A 24,621-nucleotide genomic window follows, 5' to 3' on the forward strand; every position below is an offset into this window, starting at 1 on the left:
CGAGCCTTCAGCATGAAAGACCCCTAGAGACCCCCAGAAGAGACTGATACGCATGCTCCAGTAGGAGGGACTGGACCCCGGAAGCTAATTATAATAACCTGTTTTTTTTAGAAGTATTAATGAATATGTATTAGTCTAGGAGCATAAAAATCAGCTGCTTGATGTAACTGGGGTGCATCCTGCTGGAGCGGAGACTCCCAGTGCACCCAGTGCTGTTTGCTAACCTCTATTCTTTTATATTCTTTTAATAAATCTTATTTTTTTTATTTAATCCTAATTTGAATCCTGAGCCATTTCTAACAGGGAGAAGAGAAGAAGACAAAGACCCGCACTACATGACATGGTTTATTAAATGCCAAGGTGGGCGACAGAACTTGGAATTAAAGGCGGGCTGTTATCTGCACAGAACCGCCTTGTTTTCTGGACTGGGACGTCCTCTGCTCCACCTTCATCTGGTCTGTAATAATGTTCAGCTGTGAAAATAGGGAAATGCAAAATAAGGAAATGCACAAGGCAGGAACACATGTTTTCACCTCCAATTACCAGTATGTGAAAAGTTAGTGAAGGAAATTCCAGAAGCTACAAACGGAACGTTGTGAGCTAACCTGCAAACGACTCTTGCTTAGCAGTGTTAGCCTTAGTCCTCTGCAGCCCTCTTCATCCTCGAGTGTCCCTACTCCCTAAGCATTCAAACTGGGCATTCTTTGGAACACTACTCCTAAAATGCAGCTTCCGAATTCACTTGAAAAGGCTGAAAAGGATCTGCCTTTGAAAAGGCAAACATGTTCGTGCTGCCACCACCTGGCCCTACCGCAGCCTTCGGTGTGGCATGTCTTTGTCTGGTGCCTGTTCTCTCATTACCATTTGTACGGTCATTTTGTCTATTCTCCCTTTCTTTCCCTTCACTCTTTCCCTTATGGCTTTGCAGAAGAAGAAGGGCACTCTGTATTTTGCACACCCCCCAATGACCAGAGGTCTTCAGCCCTCCCCCATACAGTTGTGTACTCTTCTGATGCTTAGCAGTTGTTTTAGCATAAAGACGGTGTGTTTTGGACCCACAAAAGGGATTCTAACTTGAGGCTCAGAAGCGTAAGCTTGCTCACAGATATTCTTTCAGAGAGGTTGAGAATAACATTTATGAATGCTGACCTTAGGCACGCAGGCTTCAGTGGTGCTTCGGGTGGAGCTTAGCTTGTTTTTGTCTAGACTCTGACGAGCTCTGAAAAAGTCAGATGCATGCAAGAATTATATTTGGTTACAGTTTGGCAAAGCTGCTCTCCAGGTCTTTGACCAGCATTTGACTTCTGAGAGTGGAAGGGATGAATGGCGTCTAAACACAAAAACATCATTTGATTTGAGGTTTTTGGAGAGCCTGCATCCATGGTGCAAAAGTATCACCGATGCTGTGGATTTATGTGGCTTCTTCTGGAAGATGCATCAGCTGCATAAAGAGTCAGGGATATCCTCCCCTGCCTAAGGAAAACTCCAATCTCAGACTTGCTGCCGAAATGGCAGCCAAAGCCATAGACTTCACAGAATCAGGTTCTGCTCTCTAGAAGGCTCATACTTCTTTAAGCATTCTTAGTTTGTTGCCACGACAATAGGACATGCAGTTCCTCTTTTCTGCCTTACATCGCTGTATTGGGTGTACATGGCAGGGTTTGGGTTGCAAGGGGCTGCAGAGGTGGCCTCTGTGAGAAGGATCTCCACGCTGCAGCCCCCCCATGGGTGGAGGAGCCCCCGGTGGAGCAGGTGGCTGTGGCCTGGAGGAGGCTGTGGCTCATGGAGAGCCCCCATGGGAGCAGGCCCCGGGCCAGAGCTGCAGCCCGTGGAGAGGAGCCCGCGCAGGAGCAGGGGGGCTAGGGGGAGCTGCCACCCGTGGGGGACCCGTGCTGGAGCAATTTGCTCCTGGGGGATGGACCCCGTGGTACAGAGCCGTGTGGGAGCAGTGCTTGAAGAGCCGCTGCCTGTGGACAGCCCCCGCAGGCTCAGTTCAGGAAGGACAGCATCCTGTGAGAGGGACCCCACGGGGAGCAGGCGCAGACAGGGACTGTGCAATTGTAGGCATATTTACTGACATCATGTTGACCAGGCATACAAGAGGGTTCTTAGGAGGAGAATGTACAAGGAAAAAGCAGCATCTTGCTCTCACTCCAAAAAGCAGTCTGCACATACCTTTGCAGGTTTTTTCTCTGGAAGTCTTCTGAGCTTTCGTTCCTCCTGACAGCAGTGCTTGTACCTTTCCAGTTTTGCCTCAATGGACTCATCTGGAAAAGTATGCTCTTGCAGTGTCTTTCTCCCTCCATCGTCCTCTTCAGAGTCAGCATGTCTGCTTCTGTGCGTTGGCTTCTTGCTCGGAGAAGCACAAGGAGGAGATCTTGACAGTTCATGCATGTCTGGGGAGGCTGCCCGTGTCTGAAGCAGATAATGAAACTTCCATCACCACAAAGAAGAAGAGAACCATCCCCCCATCAGTCGCACATAGCCAGTTTCAAGGGCCCAGCCTCACTGAGGGCACGGCACTCGCCTCCTCACTACCACCAGCAGTCAAGGCAGAACACGGAAACTACCACAGGGCAACGATCCTATTTCTCAGGAGGAGAAAGTAAGCCTTTTCCAAAGGCTCCATACATAATTCTGTTCAGTTCAGTGACTTCTGCACCAGTGAAGAACAACACTTCACAGAAAGAAAGAGGGGCAAGACCCCAAATACAAATATGTCCTGCGACTTCTGGTATGAGCACTTGTTCCTTTTCAGGCCCTTTCTTATCTCTGTCTCATGCTGTTGCTTTTGCACGAGACTCACCTTGGAAGTCTTCAGGAGATCTTTGAGGTATGCCACCTCTTCTTGCAGCTGGCCATTGGTCTTCTCCAGTTTTTCCTGAGAGCCACGCAGAGCAGACAGCTCTTCTTGCAGGTTGCAATATTGTGCTTCTAGCTGCCTGCGTTTTTCAGACATCATCTCCAGCTGCTGCGAAAGTTCTTTGAGCTGTGGAGAGCAAAGCACAAAGGGGTAGGGCGTCAAGATGGTGTTTGTCACCTTCTGACTTGGTATTGAAAGCAAAGGATTCCCCAAGTTTCCATCCTTCCTCGGTTCTTCTGCAGGGAGACAAGACTGGCCTGAAAGGTGCTAGGGACGCTCTTGCCCGAAATGCTCCTCTGCTCGTGGGACATCAAACACGCCTCTACCCAGACACCAGAAAGAATGTCTATTGTGTGTGTGTTGGGGGAAGCGCTGCAGTGCAGAACGGAGTAGGCACGAGCAACCAATGCTCTTCCTGCCGTTACTCTGAAAGCTTTGGAAACAGTGCCTCAGGAGGCCACTTTGACAGAGCTGCTGGAGCTAGGCCTTTTCTCTCTAGGTCAGAGCTGATGTGTGGTTGCAAGGATACGGAGGTTATAGCAGATGTTCCATTAAGTCCCAAAGGTCAGCAGCGGTGCTGTCTTGCGCTCCTCCTCCAGAAATACACCCTTTTTTATACCTACTTAAAATACACTCGGGAGGTTCCTGCCTATTATAAATAGATAGAAACAAACAAACAAACAAACAACAACAAGAAAAACAGAAACCCTCAGGAAACAAACAAAAAATAAAATAAAAAAATAATCTTCATTTTACAGTGCCTACACACAATGCTATTTCCTCTCAAATAACAGCACTCTTCTAATGGCAGTGAAGCCACGAGAATGCTACGAGCCTTTGGACTAAGAATGGGCCACCACAAGGGCACTTGAGTCCTTCTACAGAACCTTCTAAAGCACACGTGTGCCTTAGCAGCACCTCTCAGTAACGAGGGGAAAGGTAGCTAAAGGGTTCCATGCAACTGAACAAGACACCCATGGCAGCTCAAAAGCACTTCTTGGTCCTCGACATCAGGGTGCCCATGGCTAGGGAAAGACGGGCTGAGACAGCAGCTGGTGAGCGGCAAGTTACAAAAACGTCACTGTCTCAACTCCTAAGACAGGGCTCCAGAAGTGATCTTGGGCAGAGCCAACTTCAGACAGGTGGAGTTGCACCTGCCAGAACTGAAAAGTGCCATGGCCTGTGAAGCCACTGAGCCCGCCAGCCTTGCTGTGACTCTCAGCTCGTCCTTCCTCCACAGAGCAGCCTGCCCTCAGAGTGCCCTCACAGATACTGCTCTGCACGTTCATTTTGACTCATAACGACAACTGCATCTGCGTTCACCTGCTACGTATGACAACAGAAGGAGCACCAAGGAGAGAACAGACAACTCACAATACAAGAAGCAGCATGGAAAAAAACAACACAGGCATGAACATTAACAGACAAAAAAAAAAAAAAAGACAAAATCCTGCAGAATCCAGAGCTCATGTTTACCTATCACATAGCCAGTTTCAAGGGCTCAGCCTCACTAAGGGCAGGCCACTCTGCCTCCTCACTACCAGCAGTTGTCAAGGCAGAAGCCAGAAACTGCCCCAGGTCAACCGTTCATTTTAATCTGGACGACACCAGTTCTCAGCACTCCGTTTTTACCTCAGAGCTAGTACTAAGACATTTTGCCTCTGTAAGACAGTGCTCTGCTTGTAAGCCTTTTCCATAGGCTCCATACACAATTCACGGGGACTTCTGCACCAGTGGAGAACAACGCCTCACAGAAAGAAAGAGGGGCAAGACCCCAAATACAAATATGTCCTGCGACTTCTGGTATGAGCACTTGTTCCTTTTCAGGCCCTTTCTTATCTCTGTCTCATGCTGTTGCTTTTGCACGAGACTCACCTTGGAAGTCTTCAGGAGATCTTTGAGGTATGCCACCTCTTCTTGCAGCTGGCCATTGGTCTTCTCCAGTTTTTCCTGAGAGCCACGCAGAGCAGACAGCTCTTCTTGCAGGTCGCAATTTTGTGCTTCTAGCTGCCTGCGTTTTTCAGACTCCATCTCCAGCTGCTGCGAAAGTTCTTTGAGCTGTGGAGAGCAAAGCACAAAGGGGTAGGGCGTCAAGATGGTGTTTGTCACCTTCTGACTTGGTATTGAAAGTAAAGGCAGGCTCGTCTTTTAACAGAACAGCTTTTAGATCACTGCTGGCAGGATTCCCCAAGTTTCCATCCTTCCTCGGTTCTTCTGCAGGGAGACGAGACTGGCCTGAAAGGTGCTAGGGACGCTCTTGCCCGAAATGCTCCTCTGCTCGTGGGACATCAAACACGCCTCTACCCAGACACCAGAAAGAACGCCTATTGTGTGTGTGTTGGGGGAAGCGCTGCAGTGCAGAACGGAGTAGGCACGAGCAACCAATGCTCTTCCTGCCGTTACTCTGAAAGCTTTGGAAACAGTGCCTCAGGAGGCCACTTTGACAGAGCTGCTGGAGGAAGGCCTTTTCTCTCTAGGTCAAAGCTGATGTGTGGTTGCAAGGATACGGAGGTTATAGCAGATGTTCCATTAAGTCCCAAAGGTCAGCAGCGGTGCTGTCTTGCGCTCCTCCTCCAGAAATACACCCTTTTTTATACCTACTTAAAATACACTCGGGAGGTTCCTGCCTATTATAAATAGATAGAAACAAACAAACAAACAAACAACAACAAGAAAAACAGAAACCCTCAGGAAACAAACAAAAAATAAAATAAAAAAATAATCTTCATTTTACAGTGCCTACACACAATGCTATTTCCTCTCAAATAACAGCACTCTTCTAATGGCAGTGAAGCCACGAGAATGCTACGAGCCTTTGGACTAAGAATGGGCCACCACAAGGGCACTTGAGTCCTTCTACAGAACCTTCTAAAGCACACGTGTGCCTTAGCAGCACCTCTCAGTAACGAGGGGAAAGGTAGCTAAAGGGTTCCATGCAACTGAACAAGACACCCATGGCAGCTCAAAAGCACTTCTTGGTCCTCGACATCAGGGTGCCCATGGCTAGGGAAAGACGGGCTGAGACAGCAGCTGGTGAGCGGCAAGTTACAAAAACGTCACTGTCTCAACTCCTAAGACAGGGCTCCAGAAGTGATCTTGGGCAGAGCCAACTTCAGACAGGTGGAGTTGCACCTGCCAAAACTGAAAAGTGCCATGGCCTGTGAAGCCACTGAGCCCGCCAGCCTTGCTGTGACTCTCAGCTCGTCCTTCCTCCACAGAGCAGCCTGCCCTCAGAGTGCCCTCACAGATACTGCTCTGCACGTTCATTTTGACTCATAACGACAACTGCATCTGCGTTCACCTGCTACGTATGACAACAGAAGGAGCACCAAGGAGAGAACAGACAACTCACAATACAAGAAGCAGCATGGAAAAAAACAACACAGGCATGAACATTAACAGACAAAAAAAAAAAAAAGACAAAATCCTGCAGAATCCAGAGCTCATGTTTACCTATCACATAGCCAGTTTCAAGGGCTCAGCCTCACTAAGGGCAGGCCACTCTGCCTCCTCACTACCAGCAGTTGTCAAGGCAGAAGCCAGAAACTGCCCCAGGTCAACCGTTCATTTTAATCTGGACGACACCAGTTCTCAGCACTCCGTTTTTACCTCAGAGCTAGTACTAAGACATTTTGCCTCTGTAAGACAGTGCTCTGCTTGTAAGCCTTTTCCATAGGCTCCATACACAATTCACGGGGACTTCTGCACCAGTGGAGAACAACACCTCACAGAAAGAAAGAGGGGCAAGACCCCAAATACAAATATGTATGCCACCTCTTCTTGCAGCTGGCCATTGGTCTTCTCCAGTTTTTCCTGAGAGCCACGCAGAGCAGACAGCTCTTCTTGCAGGTCGCAATTTTGTGCTTCTAGCTGCCTGCGTTTTTCAGACTCCATCTCCAGCTGCTGCGAAAGTTCTTTGAGCTGTGGAGAGCAAAGCACAAAGGGGTAGGGCGTCAAGATGGTGTTTGTCACCTTCTGACTTGGTATTGAAAGTAAAGGCAGGCTCGTCTTTTAACAGAACAGCTTTTAGATCACTGCTGGCAGGATTCCCCAAGTTTCCATCCTTCCTCGGTTCTTCTGCAGGGAGACGAGACTGGCCTGAAAGGTGCTAGGGACGTTCTTGCCCGAAATGCTCCTCTGCTCGTGGGACATCAAACACGCCTCTACCCAGACACCAGAAAGAACGCCTATTGTGTGTGTGTTGGGGGAAGCGCTGCAGTGCAGAACGGAGTAGGCACGAGCAACCAATGCTCTTCCTGCCGTTACTCTGAAAGCTTTGGAAACAGTGCCTCAGGAGGCCACTTTGACAGAGCTGCTGGAGCTAGGCCTTTTCTCTCTAGGTCAGAGCTGATGTGTGGTTGCAAGGATACGGAGGATATAGCAGATGTTCCATTAAGTCCCAAAGGTCAGCTGTGGTGCTGTCTTGCTCTCCTCCTCCAAAGGCCCGTTGTGTTGGTCACCAGCAGAAAGGGGGGAAGAAGGGAAGAGAAAGCACAACCGCTCTCAGATTTATCCCTATAGTGCAGCCTTTCCATACCTCAGCTTTAGCCGTTCTCAATTCCTCTCGCAAGCGCTCTGCGTCTTTCTCATCGTCCCTGCGCTGGCTCTCAGTAGCCTCAGGTGGGGCTTCTGACACAGACAGACTTTCAGGAGCACCAGGAAGCTCCATCTGCAGCTGTCTGTCTCAATCCTAAAGAAATGGGGTTCCGTGAGCATGACAAAGTCAGTGAGAACCTGGGAATATGAGCTGTGCTTTTACTCATTAGCTTCTACAACGAGGTCAGTCTTCTGCCTGAAACAAAGCATTGGAAGCGCGCCACCGCCGGGCATCTGCACAGCTGGGGACCTCTCTCCATCTTTCTTAGCCTCAACCACCAGCAGCTCTTTGTGAGGGTTTCTGTTTCTTAAAACACAGGGGAGGCTTAAGGTTTTTTCTCTTCTTGGAACATAGGCTGAGAGACTGGGCAGGGGCTTTCTGCCTACACAAAAAGGCGGGCAGCGGAGAATGGACTCTGCAGAACTGTTGTTGCCTCCAGGGGCATTTCAGCACTTGCAAAGCAGAGGCCAGACTTCTTCTGCCAGAGCTTAAGCATGGCCTGGAATCTCCCTGCAGCTTCTGAGAACATGCTCGCAACCAAGGCATGCACACTGAAAGCAGAGCTGCAAGCCCTCAGTGCTATTCTCTGGTATGCCTTCGTTGTTGGCCTTAAAAATTGCCACGTGAAGGTTACCAGAGCGCTGGTGAGGTATGGTGAAAAGCAACAGGCCACTCCCAGCCAGCCCCTTTGAGAAGCTCAGAAGATTTTAAGCAGCGGGAAGAACCTTTGCTGCTTTGTTATGTAGAATATGCTTCCCCTCGACTGGAACTCTAACTGAAAGGCCAGCTGCAGTGAGACCCAGGTCTCCTAGCAGCTTGGCCAACCTTTTTTAGAAGCGAGTTTTTACAGACAGCAAACTACTCTGGTCATACCTCCCCACCAGAAGGGGGCTCCTAATGCACTGCCTTGCCCCTCCAGCTTGCAAAAAGCTCCCCAAAGAGCTTTCTGTGTTGGTCAGCAGCAGAGAGGGGGAAGAAGGGCAGAGAAAGGGCAACCACCCTCAGATTTATCCTTATAGTGCAGCCTTTACATACCTCAGCTTTAAATACGTTCAGTTGTGCTCGCAAGTACTGTATGCCTTTCTCCATGTCACTGCGCTGGCTCTCAGTATATTCGCGTGTGGCTTCTTGTAACCTTAATAGTCTTTGAAGAGCAACAGGAAGCTCCAGCTGCAGCTCTCTGTCTCGATCCTAAAGAAATGGGGTTCCGTGAGTGTGAGAAAGTCAGTGAGAACATGGGAATATGAGCCGTGCTTTTACTCTTTGTTCTACTATTAGGTTAGTCTTCTGAGTGAAATGAAGGGTCAGACGCACACAAGCACCAGGCATCTGCGCAGCTGGGAACCTCTCTCCATCTTTCTTAGGTTCAACTATCAGCAGCTCTCTGTATGAGCCATGCTCTGCTATCCCTTGGTTGTTGGCCTAAAACTTGTCCATCTAAAGGTTATTTTAGTGCTGGTGGCGTACGGTCAAAAGCAATAATCCACTTATGGCCAGTTCTTTTGAGAAGCTCAGAAGATTTTAAGCAGCAGGAAGAACCTTTGCTGCTTCATTATGTAGAATATGCTTCCCCTCGACTGGAACTGTAACGGAACGGCCGGCTGCAGCAGGACCCAGGTCTCCTAGCAGTTTCACCAGCTCAGTGCAAACTGAAGAGCTGGGCTGGAGCACAAGTAGTTCAAGGGCCCCCAGTCACAACCATGTGGCAGAGGCAGCAACAGAGGGAAGCGAGCCCAGAGGTAAACTTGCCCCAAAGTAAGCGAGCCAAGTGGCAGACAGTGGGTCCTTCACAGAAAGTACCTTGTGATCCGTGGGCAATTCAGCGTCTTCCTCCTGCTCTGCTCCTACAGCTGGCAGGGCGCCTACAAGGGATGGACGAAGCAAGACAGTGTGAGCATTCCTGGCACTCTGCGTTTCCCTGCCAGTCAAGCCCTGACCCCAAATAAGGGAAAGGGTCTGACATCAGGCCACAGTCCTCATCAGCTCTTCCACACTACAGGATCCTACCTTCTCCATCCAAAGCACGTGTGTGAAATAGAAAACGCTCAGTCGTCAGAGGGCAAAATCTGCTGGGGACTGCTGTGTCTTGTGCAGCATCAGCAGAAGCTTCTCCCGTCTTTTCGCAGTGTGCGCGTTCTACCAGTTTCCTGGCAATGCTACACGTAGAAAGAGAGAACGTACAGGCAGTCAGATCCAAAACATCCTTGCCCAGGATCCTTGCTCTTGCCGAGGACAGCAACTGACTTGGAACCGGTTCAGAACTGTCTGTGTGCGGTGTCAGTCTCCCCACGATGGTGGACCTGCTACGCCACCAGGGATCTCTTTGAGGGTTTATCTGAAGGGACACTGGTAAGATCCCCACTGAAAGAACAGGCGCCTCTTTCCTGGCCAGTGGAGTGGAACTGGGCTTAGTAACGCAAGCGGGATTTCTAATTTTCTTTTCATTAAACTTTATGCATCTACCACAGAGGGTGACAAATCAGCATGGACACTCTGACAACTCAGCCGCTCTAACAGCGACGTACAAAACACTCACCCAATGTGTCCCGACTGGAGAGCATAATCCACAGCCGTGTAGCCAGCAACATCTTTGCAAGTAATGGTAGCACCGTAGGAAAGAAGTAGGTCTACTACATCCATTTCCCCAACAGAAGCGGCAAGCATAAGAGCAGTCCTAAAGCATCCAAAAGATGATATATGAAACATAGCAGCATTTGCAGGCTCTGTGTTGTTGTTATTGTAATCCCTGTTTACTCCCCAAACAATTCCCTCCCCGATTCCTACAAGCTCAGGGAAAGCAAAGCCACACACAGGGGAGTGTTGCAGGACTGAGGCTGGAAGGCACCTCGGGACGCCTCCTGGCCAACTGCCTCCCCAGAACAGACTCAGCCCAGACCACGGGTCCAGACCACGTTGCTCAAGGCTTCTTCTATGCTGCTCTTCAAAGCCTCCAAGGATGGAGGCTGCTCAAACCCCTGGCACCACCTGCTCCCCTGATTAACCTTCCTCATGCCGAGAGGGTTTCTCCTAAGCAGCTCTGGGAAGGCCTCTTGTTTCACTTAATGCCCATTGTCTCTCGGACAACACTGACTCTCTCTCTCCTGATCCTTCCAGTGACAATGCTAAGGAGACCCGCATGCACTTTGGAGCAATGCCTCACCTTCCAAAGTCATTTTTAGCACACACAGTCGCTCCTTTTTGAAGAAGAAAGTTTACCATCTCTTTATGATTGCTGGAGATGGCAAGAAGAAGCGGGGTATTTCCCCCCTGAAAGGATAAAGAATCCCAGTCAGAACAGCCCAGATGAATTAGGTGCCTTTCCCAAAGAGCAGCGCTACCCAAATTCAAAACTTACCCAGTTCTTTGCTTCAAGGCGTGCACCATGCTCAACTAACATCTCTGTTAGAGATGTGCTGGGAGCTGCGGCAGCCAGGTGAAGGGCAGAGTTGCCTCCGTAACCTTCCAGGTTTGGGTCGGCATGGTGCTCTAGCAGAATCGCCACGCATTCTTCATGCTGGCTCTCCACTGCCTGCAAACAACACAAAGAAAAGGAAGGACTCGTGCCATGTTTCACTCTGTCACAGCTACAGCAGCTTCCCAGTGCTGGAAGATAAGAGCGTCTTCCAAGACGAGCTCGTGTACGCCTATTACGTGCCGATTGCAACTTTCAGGTTTCTCTACAGGTTGGTGTGAAGAATGCAGCAAGACACTTGTCACTTGAAGCACAATCGATAAAGCCCCACTTAGAGCAGAGTAACGTGTTCCACATACCTTCATCAGTGGCGATCTGCCAGTGTTGTCGCAAAGGTTCAGCAGGCACTTCTCTTGCACCAGGAATCGAACAACATCTGCATGGCCGTTCGCACAAGCAAGGTGCAGAGGTGTCCTAAAACCAAAATAAATTAGCTTTCCACAGGCAGGCAGTGCCCGAAATCACTCCCGGCTCTGGAACACGCGCAGGGCCACAAGTCTCCACTTGCCAATGCCAAGTGGAACGTAAGCTTTGGAGGCTGTGGAACTCCATGAAGACTGTGAAGTCCGTGTAAGCCTCCGAGTTTTTCCACAATCAAAACGGCACAAAAGCAGCAGAAGGGCGGTGAACGCCCCGACGCTGATCACCCACCAGACAGGAGAGAACTGCTAATGCCCGAGCGGCCGCTAAACAACCCCACAGGGAGAGGACAGGGCGGTGGCGGTCGGCGGCACACCCTTCGAGCAGCGCTCGAGCCGCCCCAGCAATTCCAAGCAAAGCTGGATTTTTCCCCTCTGCCAGCTGAGAGGGAAAAGCCCTCGCAGTGATCAGCTCTGACCCAGGGTTCCAGGGGAGGCGGTGCCCTTGCTGCCGTGCTCCTGACTCTGCCCTGCGCTTCAGCCGTCTCTCCGCGCAGGGCTGAAGGCTTTGCCAAGGGCTGGTAGGAGCACGTTCCCCTGACTATGTCCAGTGCCAGTGACTGCCTGGCCGGACGAGGCCCCGTCTCAGCCCTCCATCGCCTCAGCTCTTGCTGACACCTGCTGCAGAAGGAGGGTTGGTGCCAGAGCCGCGTACGCAGTGGCACCAGGCTGAAGCTCGCACGCCACAGGAGAGCGATCCCAGCCCGAGCCTTTAAGATGCTCCCCAGCCCCTCACCGCTTTGCCTGGTCCAGACGGTTTTTGCCTAGTCTCTTCAGCCACCAGTGCTTCCTCAGCCGGGCCAGGTCGCCACGGGCAGCTGCGCGGTGCAGCCCATGCAGGCCCTCCTCTGGCAGCTGGTGGGCATCGCTGTCTCTGGACAGCAAAGTGCTGCTGGGCATCGGACTATCCATGCTGCAGCAAGGATGTGGGCACAAGCCCAGCTGGGGCCACCGGAGCCCTGCGGGCCCTGCTTGGGTCCGACACGGACAGGCGCAGGGGCAGGGGAGCCGAGCCCCGAGCAGCGGCTGTGGCCTGGCACTTCCAGGCAGGGCAGGGACGCACCGAGACTCCCAGCCAGGGCAATGCTGTTGCTCCCACAGCAGAGGCAACAGCACTGAGCACTGCTGGGGGCACTGTACTGTGTCTCAGCATTGTGTCACATTACGTCACAATGGGCGTCACCAGGGGCGTCACTAGGCGTCACCAGAGCGTCCCTAGGTGTCGCCTTAAGTTGGAGGGCCACACTGCCCCACACTCCAGCAGTGACTGCGGCAGTTTCTGGCTCCTGCCTTCAGAGCTCTTTGTGCCTCAGTTGACGTTCTTCCGCAGCGTGGATGGGGATCTGGGGCCATGCGACGGGGCTGGGCTCCTCAGGAGGCACCGAGAACATGCCTGGCTGGCAAGGGCACTGCATTACTTCCCTGGGGCCATGGTTGAGCTGGCACCTGCCCCAGTTGTACTGGGTCTGGCTGGGATGGAGCTAACATTCCCTGCAGCAGCCCATACAGGGTTGTTCTCTGCACTTGTACGGAATCATTAAGGTTGGAAGTTGCCTTCAGGATCATCTGGTCCAACCGTCACCCTACTACCACTGTCACTCACTAACCCACGTCCCTAAGCGCCAGGTCCAGCCTTTCCTTGAACACCCCCAGGGACAGTGACGCCACCACCTCCCTGGGCAACCCGCTCCAATGCCCGACTGCTCTTTCTGAGGAGAAATGTCTCCTAATTTATAAGCTTATCCTCCCCTGGTGCAGCTTGAGGCCATTCCCTCCAATCCTGCCACTAGTTACCTGAGAGAAGAGGTGGACCCCCAGCTCGCCACACCTTCCTTTCAGGTAGCTGTAGACAGCAACGAGGTCTCCCCTGAGCCTCCTCTTCTCCAGACTAAACAACCCCAATTGCCTCAGCCGCTCCTCACAGGACTTGTGCTCCTGGCCCCTCACCAGCTTCGCAGCCCTCTTCCCGTTCCAGGGCCTCGATGTCCTTCTTGCACTGAGGAGCCCAAAGCCAAACACAGTACTCAAGGTGCAGCCTCACCAGAGCAGAGGACAGAGAAAAAATCACCTCCCTGTTCCTGCCGGCTGTGCTGTTCCTGATACTAACCAGGATGCCACTGGTCTTCTTGGACACCTGGGCACACTGCCGGCTCATGTTCAGGCCAGCATGGACCAACACGCCCGGATCCTTTTCCTCTGCACAGCTCTTGATCCACTCTCCCCCAAGCCTGTGGCGCTGCATGAGATTGTTGTGGCCAAAGTGCAGGACCCGGCACTTAGCCATGTTGAACGTCATCCCATTGGCCTCTGCCCATCGAAGCATCCTGTCCAGGTCACTCTGCAGGGCCTTCTGTATTTTAGGAGTAGTTTTAGCTGTATTTTAGGAGTAGTTTTCCAAAGAATGCCCAGTTTGAATGCTTAGGGAGTAGGGACACTCGAGGATGAAGCGGGCTGCAGAGGACTAAGGCTAACAACACTGGTGTGCAATAGTCCTTTGCAGGTTCCCTTCAGATGTTCTGCGTGGAGCCTGTGGAATTTCTTTCACTAACTTCTGAAAAGCTTGAAGTTGGAGGTGAAAATGTGTTCCTGCCTTAAGCATTTCCCTCTTATTGTGCGTTTCCCTGTTTTCACAGCTGAACATTATTACAGATCAGATGAAGGTGGAGCAGAGGACGTCCCAGTCCAGGAAACAAGGCGTGGTCCTACCAAGGTGGAGGAAGTCTGCCAACACTTGCCTTCAGCCCCCTAATTGGGGCAGTTTCCAGGCAGTGCGCAAGAGCAGCCATTGCCCCCACCATGCTGGCAAGAACGCAGCGGTTCTGTGCAGATAACAGCCTGCCTTTAATTCCAAGTTCTGTCGCCCACCACCTTGGCATGTAATAAACCATGTCATGTAGTGCGGGTCTTTGTCGTCTTCTCTTCTCCCTTCTGGGCTTTGCTTCTCCCCTCCCCTACTCATTTGACCTTTCCCTCTAATTCCTGCCGCTGGCAGGGGCACAGCATTACTTCCCCATCCATGGCTGCGGTTGATCTGGCAGCTGTCCTGGCTCACCCCCGCACTCTCCTAGGCACGGGGCAGCACCGTGCCCACATGCAGGGACAGTCCCCCCCTGACGTCCAGCTCCTGCGGGGCCATTCTTCACTTGTGCTGCCACAGTGGTGCTGCTGCATTGGTGACAGCGGCTGAAGGTGTTCCCGTGCTCCAGACCGTCTGGGTGCCCTCCCCAGCGATGGCCCTCCCCAGATTTGCCAGAGGAATGGCAGAAGATCTCTTCCTATAGGAGTATTGGGTTTACATAGCCAGGTTTTATCTGCAGGGCGCTGCAGGGGTAGCCTCTGTGAGAAGAGTCCAGAAGGTGCCCCATGTTAGATAAGGACCAGATTCCGTTGGCTCCAAAGGGACCTGATGCTGGCCAGAGATGAGCCAAAAATTGCTCTTTGTGCATCCGTGAGAGCATATTTAAGAAAGGGAAAACAAACAAAGCACACAGTGACACAACTGCAGCTGGGAGAGTGAGGGGTGAGAACCAGCCCTGCAGCCCCCAAGCTCAGTGCAGCAGGAGGGCAGGAGGTGCTCCAGGCACGCAGCAGCAGTTCCCTTGCAGCTCGTGGAGAGGCCCCTGGTGGAGCAGGCTGTCCCCCTGCAGCCCATGGGTCCCGCATGGAGCAGATCTCCACGCTGCAGCCCCCCCATGGGTGGAGGAGCCCCCGGTGGAGCAGGTGGCTGTGGCCTGGAGGAGGCTGCGGCCCATGGAGAGCCCCCGCAGGAGCAGGCCCCGGTGAGAGAATCTTATTAAGAGTTAGGAGAATCTTATTAAGTAGAGATAGAGCACTTACGGCATTATACTAGGATGCTACTTAGTGTCTTTGGTAAGTGTGGTGCATATTGCAAATTAACTAAAGCAAGAAGCCTTGGGCCCCTTACCAAGGTCGGTCTCCTAATACAAGTGTAAGCCTATTCTAAGAAACTGGTAGAAACTGGTCCTGCAGATGGACAAGAGCCAAGGAGTAACTGTGTCTGCGCAAAGACAAGAGGCCAAGTAGCGTTGATGAGGAAGAGTCATCAATCTTCATCCGCTTGACCCCCGACAACTACCACCAGAATATGGGATTAGTTTATGGAAATGACTCCTTGGAACTGATTTTAATATGAAGCAGAGACAGATTATGAATATGTATAGGCGTATTGTGAAACTTCATGAGTACATAACTCTTTACTGCATACAACCAAGGCAAGTTGCCGTATCATGTGCACACGACTTTGGTGGGACTACCACTTTGCTGCCCAGCGCTGAATAAATATACCTACTGTACAATCATTCTGATTGTTGGGTCCGTTTCTAGAAGTCTTCTGAGCTTTCGTTCCTCCCGACAGTAGTGCTTGTACCTTTTCAGTTTTGCCTCAATGTACTCATCTGGAAAAGTATGCTCTTGCGGTGTCTTTCTCCCTCCATCCTCCTCTTCAGAGTCAGCATGTCTGCTTCTGTGCGTTGGCTTCTTGCTTGGAGAAGCACAAGGAGGAGATCTTGACAGTTCATGCATGTCTGGGGCGGCTGCCCGTGTCTGAAGCAGATAATGAAATTTCCCTTGGGAATTGAAATCACTTCTCAACACATTCCAATCCCACTTCTAACAAACATTTTTCACTTTCTTATAGTTTATAATTTGTAAACAGTTGAATTAAAGGAAGGAAACTTTTTTTTTTTTTTTATAAGCACACTTAAGAGTCCTTTTTGGTAATTTTATATAGATGTAGTATGTACAGGCCTGCCTGAGTTTTTTCTAAACTGTTGTTAATACAATGAATATATGTAGTTCTGAATATGCTAGGGTCTTCTGTTACACAAAAATCTCTTACTGTATTGAAAGCAAAGAAACATTTCTTGTTTCTCACTTAGAGGAAGCGTAAAGACATCCATTCTGCTTTGTCAACAGTATGCTAGCTGTTAATCCTAGTGAGAATTAACAGACTGTGTGCATGGGATACAGTGTACCAGTGTTAGACTGGACTCAGAACAAGCAAAGCTGCTGCTGCACTCAGCATATCCACGGGCTACGCAGGGTTCTCTCTAGAAGTGGCACACCAGAAGCAGTACGACAGCTCCAGCTCTCCATCTAGACAGAGCTGAAGCTGTTACCGTCTCTACCTGCAGCATGCATGTAGCTACCTAGTTCTCTTTGAAGACCCAGGGCATGCAATGCAGAAAAACACAAACTGCCCAGATAGCTCTTCCGACTTGTACCCCCCTCCTATAAACTCAGGAGTTGCAAAGCAGATGTAGCAAATCACCAGATGATGAGCAGCATATAGTTAGCAGCCCAGCAAGTCTTTACTGCAGTTTTTACTTGTTGCTACACAAAATACACAGTCATTGTGCATTGGGGAAGGATAAAGATTGGAAACAAAGAATTAGACTGCCATTATGTACCTCAGATCTACGCAAGACTGTGAGCTAAATTATCTAGCTGTAGTGAATCACGTCAAAGGAAAGTTAGTCATTCAGAGGGCTAACTCAAACACCAAAGCTTACACAAGACTTACGCCGTATTTGGAAATCTTCCTGTGGTACTTCCGTGGATCTTGTACTGGATATCATAACAGTAATGGATCGCCTCATGCAGCCAAGAATAGAAACATCATTTACTAGATGGTGCTCAGAGAAAGCTACAGATTAGCTAAGTAGAACACATTGGGAGGGTGAAGAAATACATCAGGAAATACCAATATCTAATAAATAAATAAATAGAATTATGTAAAAAAAATAAAAACAGAACCAGAATGAAACTAATTTTAAAATTAGTATCTTCAACATCATCCATACAAAAAGACTAAAGAATATTAACAAAAACCTGATAGTTGGTTTAGTAACAGCTTCTAGTAATTCATTTTGCAACCTTTTCACCTAATACTGAACTGTTCCTGTTGTGCTTAAATGGCTATCTGTATTCACAGGCCCCATCATAAGACTGTAACTTCAAAGCATAAAACTGTAAATTTCAGCCCAACTACCTACCACGGTCCTCACCAATTACAGCTGCCTCTCTAATCAGTTTTTACTGATCCCACTCTGAAACCTGTGATATTTGGCCGGGAGCATAGTGCCTCTGTCTCTGCTGCAAACCAGATGCTTTTGTGGCTGAGCATGCTGCCACTTGAAAAATAACTTGAGAGAAAACACTTCCTCCAGGGATGAATTATGCTTATTCTGTATTACTATCTCATAAATAAAATCCTACCAATTCTTCTAAGGTATCTGGAAGAACAGAGATACACCTAGCTAAAAATGCATTTTGTTCTCTGTTTCTCCATTAAATGGTTGTGCTAATTAGGGAGATGCTCTTGAAATAGCTGCTCATAGAATTCATGTTTTACAAGCTGGATTTACTTGGCTGAAGTTTCAATGAAAGGGCATTTTTATTATTATTATTTTAGCTCTTCCTTCTAAAGATGAGGTGTGAAACAACAAAGAACTGCCAATACACCAATAAGCAACTGATAGAAGTGGCTGGGTACATCAACCAGTTTGGTCAAAGAGAGCAACACTGCCAGAAGCAAACAGGCTTGATAAAGCCGTGAGGACTCATCCTAGAAAGAAAAATTAAGGTTTTAATAGCTATACTCTTATTAGTGATGAAAGAGAAGAAAGTATTTCAGAGGACTGTATCTCCTCCCCTGAATGCAGTACTATACTATACTATACTAAATATTTTCAGTGCTAATGGTAAGAAACTATCCCCGCTATAATTAGGTTTTGATTGCCATCTCTTCATTTTTCACGAACTCAGACGCACGAAGCGGCTCGTAACCACAGGGAGGGCTGCTGGCAGACACGTCCCACGAGGCAGGTGGCTGTCGCGCAAACTGTGCGACCCCGCTACTCACAATTTACGCTTTCTTGCCGTAAGGTTTTCGCTACTCTCTCCTATTACTAAAGGAGATCCCCCTGTTATAAGTTGCCCCTTTAATTAATTTTCAGAGAGCATTGCATTAATAATAGAAAGGAATTTATTGAGTAAGCAACAGCAAGCAAAACAGCGCTGGGCGGCCGGGGAGTCTCGGCTCCACCAACGGCGCGCACCTCACCCCCGCCAGGGTCCCTTTTTATATCTTGGTAATTCCAGGATTACGCAGCACGTCCGGGTATGTTCTGCGACTGCGCGCGCTGTTGCTAGGGGGTCGTCTCTGTCCCTCTGGTGGTCGTGAAGATGAAGGCCGTAGTCTTCCTCGGCGTTGTGGTTCAACTTCTTTCTTTATTTGGTCATGTTGGCCCAGCGTGAGACAGGAAGGCAGGATGTTGATACACTAGTTTAACAACTTATCAGGAGATGGTTACATGAACTTTGCAGCAGTGTTTTTTGAACAAAAGAGGCTACTGAGATGCAGAAGGAGAGAAGGGGAGAGGGTTCTTTTTTTTTGTTACATTAAGCAAAGGAATTTTCATAGTGTCTAGCTAAGCATTATACAGCTCCTTACTTCAGCAGGGAGTTTTCACAACTCCCGTTGCTCAAACAGAACTCCTTGTTTTTACAAAAGACAATGAACAAACATTTATTGTGTATTACACCCCGACCCCCTCACCTCACGCTGTGGCACACTAATGAATGTGGGTTCATCAGCCGCCCCGCAATCAGCCCTCCCCCCCCCCGCACGCCGCTGCCGCAGCAGCCGTTGAGCGCAGTCCCCACGGCGCTCTCAGAAAATGGAGGCGGCCGCGGGCGGGCTGCGCATGCGGAGAGCCGCCCCGCGCCGGGCGGGCGGGCAGCGAGCGGGGCCGGGGCCGGGGCCGGGGCCGGGGAAGCGCCGCCGGCTGCCTGTCCCTGGGCCACCCCCGCCGTGCCTCGGCATGAGGAAGATTTTCGGCTTCGGGAGGAAGAGGAAGGGGCAGCCGCCGCCTCCCGGTGGCGGCGACGCCGCCGCCGCCGCCTCGCCCTGTCCCGGCGGTGCCTACGAGCTCCGCCAGAAGGAGCTGGGCAAGCTGCACCGCGCGGCCGCCAGCGGCGACCTGGCCCAGGTGCGGCAGGGGCTGAGGAAACACGGCATCGACGAGCGGGACAAGGCGCAGCGGTAAGGGTGGGGCGGGGCTGGGGCCGGGAGGGCTCCCTGTAACCCGCAGGACCCCCCCTCGCTCCCCAAAAACACGGCCCTGGGGCGTTGTCGGAGGGCGACGAGAGGGCTGCAGCTTGCCCCAAGGTTTTCTTGTTTGCGAAGCTAGCGGTGGCTTCTTTAGGATCACCGCGTTGCCTGGTGCTTGGTGCTAGCAGCTTGGAGGTGATCACAGGCTCCTTCAGCCTTGTGGTTATCGGTTGCCCACCTGAGGTCTGCACACTCAGCTGCTGTCGTGCTGTGCTGGGCGGCTTTCAGGTGATCACGGTCAGACCTTCAGAGCTGAAAGGCCCTGCACGCTCCTATGGGAGTTGCTCCAAAAAGTGGAAATAGTCGCTCTCAAGTGACTGCTGCTGTTCCCTGTCTGTAGCAAGACGTGAAGTGAAGTTTTGTGCGATTTACTTGTCTTCATCCTTTTTGCCTTGGCAGAAGCTTTTTTTTTTTTTTTTTTTTTTTTTAATAGGAGGCTTGCTAGCTGCCCTGTGATGGGAAGAGAAGTATCTGCATTAAAAGTTGCTGTTTCTGCATCACATCACGGTGCTTGTGCACCTCTCCTTTTCTGTTCCCACCTAGCCCAAGAGCAGTTGTGCTCCTGTCTCTCAACAAAATACCCCAACAGTTGTTTTTTTCAGAGGTTACTTGAGGCTTCCTAAATGCAGAGAAAGATCTTACCCACAGCGATGGAGTTCAAACAACAGTGGACTCTTTCTCTCTCAGTTCTTCAGGAATTGCAGGATTTTTGTTGCACGACCTTCTTCTGTGGTATTCCATTTGTATGAGTTATAAATGTCAGGATGGTGACATACTACTTTCCTGTAGTCAGCATTACGGTGTTGTGTCTGTTTTGCTAGAGATTACCAAAGGTGCTTTGATGCCTATGTGAGTTTCATGTTTGCAGTAGTAACCAAGTTAGCAAAAAGAAAAAGCAGGTGTTTTCAAAAAGCAAAGCAAATCATCAATATTCTTGCTGTAAAACCCATCTCCTAGATCTCTGATATGCTTCTGGCGTGTGAATGACCCTGTGAGGATTTAGAGATTTACTTGCGTTAGACCTCAGATTCCCAGGCCTTGGTCTTCCGTGCTGTGTCATGGGTGCAGTTGTGCTGGAGGCAGTGACCAGAGTCTGGACACAGGAATCTGTTTGTGCAGATTCAGTTATACAGCGGAGAAAATGTCATCTTACTAAGCAAATGCTGTGGAGGGGTTTTCCTAGCCAGCTTAAGGCTTTGGATGTGCAACTGCTGTTACTGTCAATGGAATGAGCTTGGGTATTTGTTCTGTTTCAGTATTTTGAGACATGAAATCTGCCCTATCTGTGTACCACAGACTGAAATCATTTCTTCATCTGTCAGTGTGAATTTAATATATCTATTTTTTTAGGACACCACTGCATCTTGCTTGCGCAAATGGACATGTGGATGTCGTTACATACCTAGTAGAAAACAAGTGTAAGCTCAATCTTTTTGACAATGATAACAGATCGCCACTGATGAAGGTATGTGGAATGTGTTATCCTACTCAAAGTAGGGCTTATTGATTACATGTTAAATGATGGCTATCTTGCTGAATTCTTTACATAAATCTGTGTAGAAACAGGTGTATTATAGCTAGTCTTGGAAGAGGCTTCCCAGCATTGGGAATTTGCGGTATTCATTGGTAGAGTGAAACGTGACTGTTGCAATTTTTTTCCTTGTATTGTTTCCAGGCAGTACAATGCCAGAAAGAAAAATGTGTGGCTATCTTGCTGGAGCACGGTGCTGATCCAAACTTGGCAGATGCTAGTGGCAACACTGCCCTTCACTTGGCTGCTGCAGCTCCGAATGCATCTCTAGCAGAGATGTTACTTGAGCATAATGCCCATATCGATGCTCAAAATAAGGTAAATTTTGAGATTTGTTAGGGAAGTTCTTCCAAAAAGTTGCATTAATATTTCTGTTGAAGAGTTTTTTGGTTTAGATTTTTAACTTGAATGATTTTTCTGCCCTTTCAGGAGGGATATACCCCCCTTATTCTTGCTGTCTTGGAACATCATGAAGAGATGGTAGAATTTCTCCTTAAAAAAGGAGCTGATGTGCATGCTCGAGATCAGTGTGAAAGGTGAGATGTTGGTGGATTGCCTTAGTCATCTTCAGGTTGGACTGATGAGAGGCACAGGAAAATGAACACTGACATAGAAAGAGCCACACAGGAGTTTCCTGTGTGACTGCTGGAAGCAGGTCTACAGAAGGCCACCGACATGCATCATTGCATGTTTTCTGCATTGAAGATTGCAGGAAAGCATTGTTTGTGGTGGCCACCATGGCAGGAGACTTGTTAGGAGCATTGCTGTTATGAAGGAAATGCTTTTTCAAATTGAGGAATAGTTCATATGTCAATGTAGGAGCTTTGTCTGAGGATCAAGCAATTTTTTTATTCCCTCTCACATTTTATTGTAGCTAAAATACATTTTCTCTTGTTCATTTTAAACTAACGGGGATTTTTTTTTTGAAAGTAATCAAATAAGGATTAAAATAATTGCAATGTCTGTGTAAAATGATTTATTTCTTATTATATTTTGGATGTTTCAGAACCCCGCTTATGACTGCTGCATCTGGTGGGGAGCTTAACTTGATAAAAGTTCTTCTTCGCTATGGTGCTGATCTTTCCCATAAAGACACTAAAGGATGGACAGCTGAGGATTATGCTATTATTCATGGATATTCTAGGTAAACTTTTAACTTTATTATTAGAATTGTTAAGTTGTCAGTTATCAATGTTGGCTTTGGACTTTTCTGCTAGCAGTACCAAGGTTTAATGGTATCTTGGGACAACTCTGTCACTGAGCACAGCTTCAATTTTCTAGAATGTATTGCTCCCCTGTCTACTGCTAATTTGGAAGTTGAAGAACACTTCCACACCAAATTATGTTAAATTTCTAGTTTGTGTCGCTAAGCTCATACCTGGCCATTATAAACTCTTAAGTTTCTGTAACCTGCAGTTGTCTAGATATGGAGCTTGACAAACAGGGATCTGTAAACCCTATTGTAAAAAAGGGTTTGTAAACCTTTTCCCAGACCAGCACTACTGTTACTATATTGTTAACGTATTTCAATCCTCTTACCAGGAACCACCCACCTTTTGTTTCAGAGGAGATCCAGTGATCTCCACTTCTGTTAATTAACTAAACAATCTTGCTGCTGTTATGTTTAAGTGTTACAACCATGGGTGTTCATTCTTAATGGCAGTTATGTGTGCTTAAACTATGCTGAAAAAGTGTACCAAGCAGGAGTGAATTTCATTGATACAAATACACATCTGTATAATGAACATGACTGTAGTATTTGGGTATGTAATAAGCAATGCAGTAAGTAGAGCGTGCATTAACCTTAGTGAATATATCATAGAGTCATAGAATATCCCGAGTTGGCAGGGACCCATAAGGATCATCAAGTCCAACTCCTGGCACCGTACAGGTCTACCCAAAAGTTTAGACCAACTTCAGCTTAACACCATTCCTGCGGGTCCTATCACTGGTGTTTGCAGAGAATAGGTCGCCTGCCTCTCCACTCCCCCTCGCGAGGAAGTTGTAGACCGCAATGAGGTCCCCCCTCAGCCTCCTCCAGGCTGAACAGGCCCAGTGCCCTCAGCCGCTCCTCATACGTCTTCCCCTCTAGGCCCTTCACCATCTTTGTTGCCCTCCTCTGGACACTCTCCAACAGTTTTGTTGCCGACGGAAGGAAGACACAGACGCTCAATATGAGTGAACAGTGAACTTCAACTTTAATGGATAGCTCAGTCGCCTTTTATCTAGTTCGAACATAATCAACTCATATATATTGCAGAAACTAAGCTCAGGATTGGTTAACACTTCCCGGGCTTTTCAGTCTGGTCTTCCTTCTTTTAGCTACCTGTCCCGCCTTAGGGACTTTCCCCCCCTCCCACCCCCCCCCCCCCGATCGCCCAAGGGCATCGTGTCCTTGAGCCTGATTGGCTCTCAGCCAGCTGCGTAGGTGCCAAGGCTCATGTGAGTTGAGTGCAGTGCTTCACCAGCCCATTGTCTCCCAACTGCTCAACATTCACATGTCCTACCTCACTTAACGATTCCTCCACACAGTTTAATGTCCTTCCTGTACTGTGGTGCCCAGAACTGCACACAGAACTCCAGGAGAGGCTGGACCAGCGCAGAGTAGAGCGGGACAATCACCTCTCTCAATTGACTAGCAATGCTGTGCTTGATGCACCCCAGGATACGGTTGGCCCTCCTGGCTGCCAGGGCACACTGCTGGCTCATATTCAAGTTGCTGTCAACTACAGCCCCCAGATCCCTCTCTGCAGGGCTGCTCTCCAGTGTCTCATCGCCCAGTCTGTACGTGCAGCCAGGGTTGCCCCGTCCCAGGTGCAGGACCCAGCACTTGCCTTTGTTAAACTTCATGTGGCTGGTGATCGCCCAGCTCTCCAATCTGTCCAGATCTCTCTGCAACTCCTTTCCACCCTCAACGGAGTCCACAACTCCTCCAAGTTTGGTGTCGTCATCAAATTTGCTCAAAACATCCAAGAGGGAATAGAATGTATTCTATTGTATTAGAATAGAATGTATTCTATATTCTATTCTATAGAATAGAATGTATTCTATATGCATTCTAGAAAAAGAGGATGTAGGACTAGAAGGTCCTACATCCAAATCATTTATAAAGACATTGAAGAGGACTGGCCCTAAAATGGAGCCTTGAGGGACCCCACTAGTGACTATCTGCCAGCCAGATGTGGCCCCATTAACCACAACCCTTTGAGCTCTGCCTGTCAACCAACTGCTCACCCATCGTATGATGTTTTTGTTAAGTTGTATGCTGGACATTTTGTCCAGTAGGATCCTATGGGAAACCATGTCAAAAGCCTTACTGAAGTCCAAAAAGATCATATTGGCTGGTTTCCCTTGGTTGACTAGATGGGTGATCTTATCATAAAAGGAAATCAAATTTGTAAGGCAGGACCTACCCTTCATGAACCCATGTTGTCTGGGACCAATGACTGCATTGTCCCCCAAGTGTGCTTCAATAACTTCAAGAATTGTCTTCACAATTTTACCAGCCACTGATATGAGACTGACAGGCCTGTAATTGATAGGGTCTTCTTTCTTACCCTTCTTGAAAATCGGGACAACATTTGCCAGCTTCCAGTCTACTGGGA

General features: G+C 49.1%; 3 protein-coding genes across 13 annotated transcripts in view; 1 reads left to right on the forward strand and 2 right to left on the reverse strand.

Annotated features, from left to right (window-relative positions):
• Positions 1-329: 329 nt before the first annotated feature.
• Positions 330-5,152, reverse strand: LOC137849623 (myosin heavy chain, clone 203-like). The gene is made up of 7 exons (XM_068669443.1): positions 5,099-5,152; positions 4,739-4,921; positions 4,375-4,432; positions 2,807-3,099; positions 2,176-2,415; positions 1,150-1,219; positions 330-473 (listed from the first exon to the last, which is right to left on the reverse strand). The coding sequence occupies exons 1-6, from the start codon at positions 5,150-5,152 to the stop codon at positions 1,166-1,168; spliced, it is 882 nt and encodes a 293-aa protein (XP_068525544.1). The 3' UTR covers positions 330-473; positions 1,150-1,165.
• Positions 5,153-7,597: 2,445 nt separating this feature from the next.
• Positions 7,598-12,251, reverse strand: LOC137849668 (ankyrin repeat domain-containing protein 7-like). Its single transcript, XM_068669568.1, has 8 exons — positions 12,088-12,251; positions 11,232-11,346; positions 10,816-10,989; positions 10,621-10,727; positions 9,997-10,134; positions 9,468-9,616; positions 9,261-9,322; positions 7,598-8,651 (listed from the first exon to the last, which is right to left on the reverse strand). Exons 1-8 carry the CDS (start codon positions 12,249-12,251, stop codon positions 8,355-8,357), a joined length of 1,206 nt encoding a protein of 401 aa, XP_068525669.1. The 3' UTR covers positions 7,598-8,354.
• A 6,242-nt stretch (positions 12,252-18,493) lies between these two features.
• ANKRD26 (ankyrin repeat domain containing 26) overlaps positions 18,494-24,621 on the forward strand; it is a 62,248-nt gene continuing 56,120 nt past the window's right edge. For 3 of the 11 annotated variants that reach the window (XM_068669558.1, XM_068669561.1, XM_068669559.1), the window contains exons 1-5: positions 18,497-19,416; positions 20,836-20,950; positions 21,161-21,334; positions 21,446-21,552; positions 22,023-22,160. In XM_068669558.1, the coding sequence (XP_068525659.1) occupies positions 19,052-19,416; positions 20,836-20,950; positions 21,161-21,334; positions 21,446-21,552; positions 22,023-22,160 (899 nt within the window). In that variant the 5' untranslated portion in view covers positions 18,497-19,051. Of the gene's footprint in view, positions 19,417-20,835; positions 20,951-21,160; positions 21,335-21,445; positions 21,553-22,022; positions 22,161-24,621 lie in introns of all 11 variants that reach the window. The other 8 variants (XM_068669564.1, XM_068669562.1, XM_068669563.1 and 5 more) reach the window with 5 other exon arrangements.

This window comes from Anas acuta, chromosome 1, assembly GCF_963932015.1.
Source record: "Anas acuta chromosome 1, bAnaAcu1.1, whole genome shotgun sequence".
NCBI classification, from domain to species: Eukaryota; Metazoa; Chordata; class Aves; order Anseriformes; family Anatidae; genus Anas; species Anas acuta.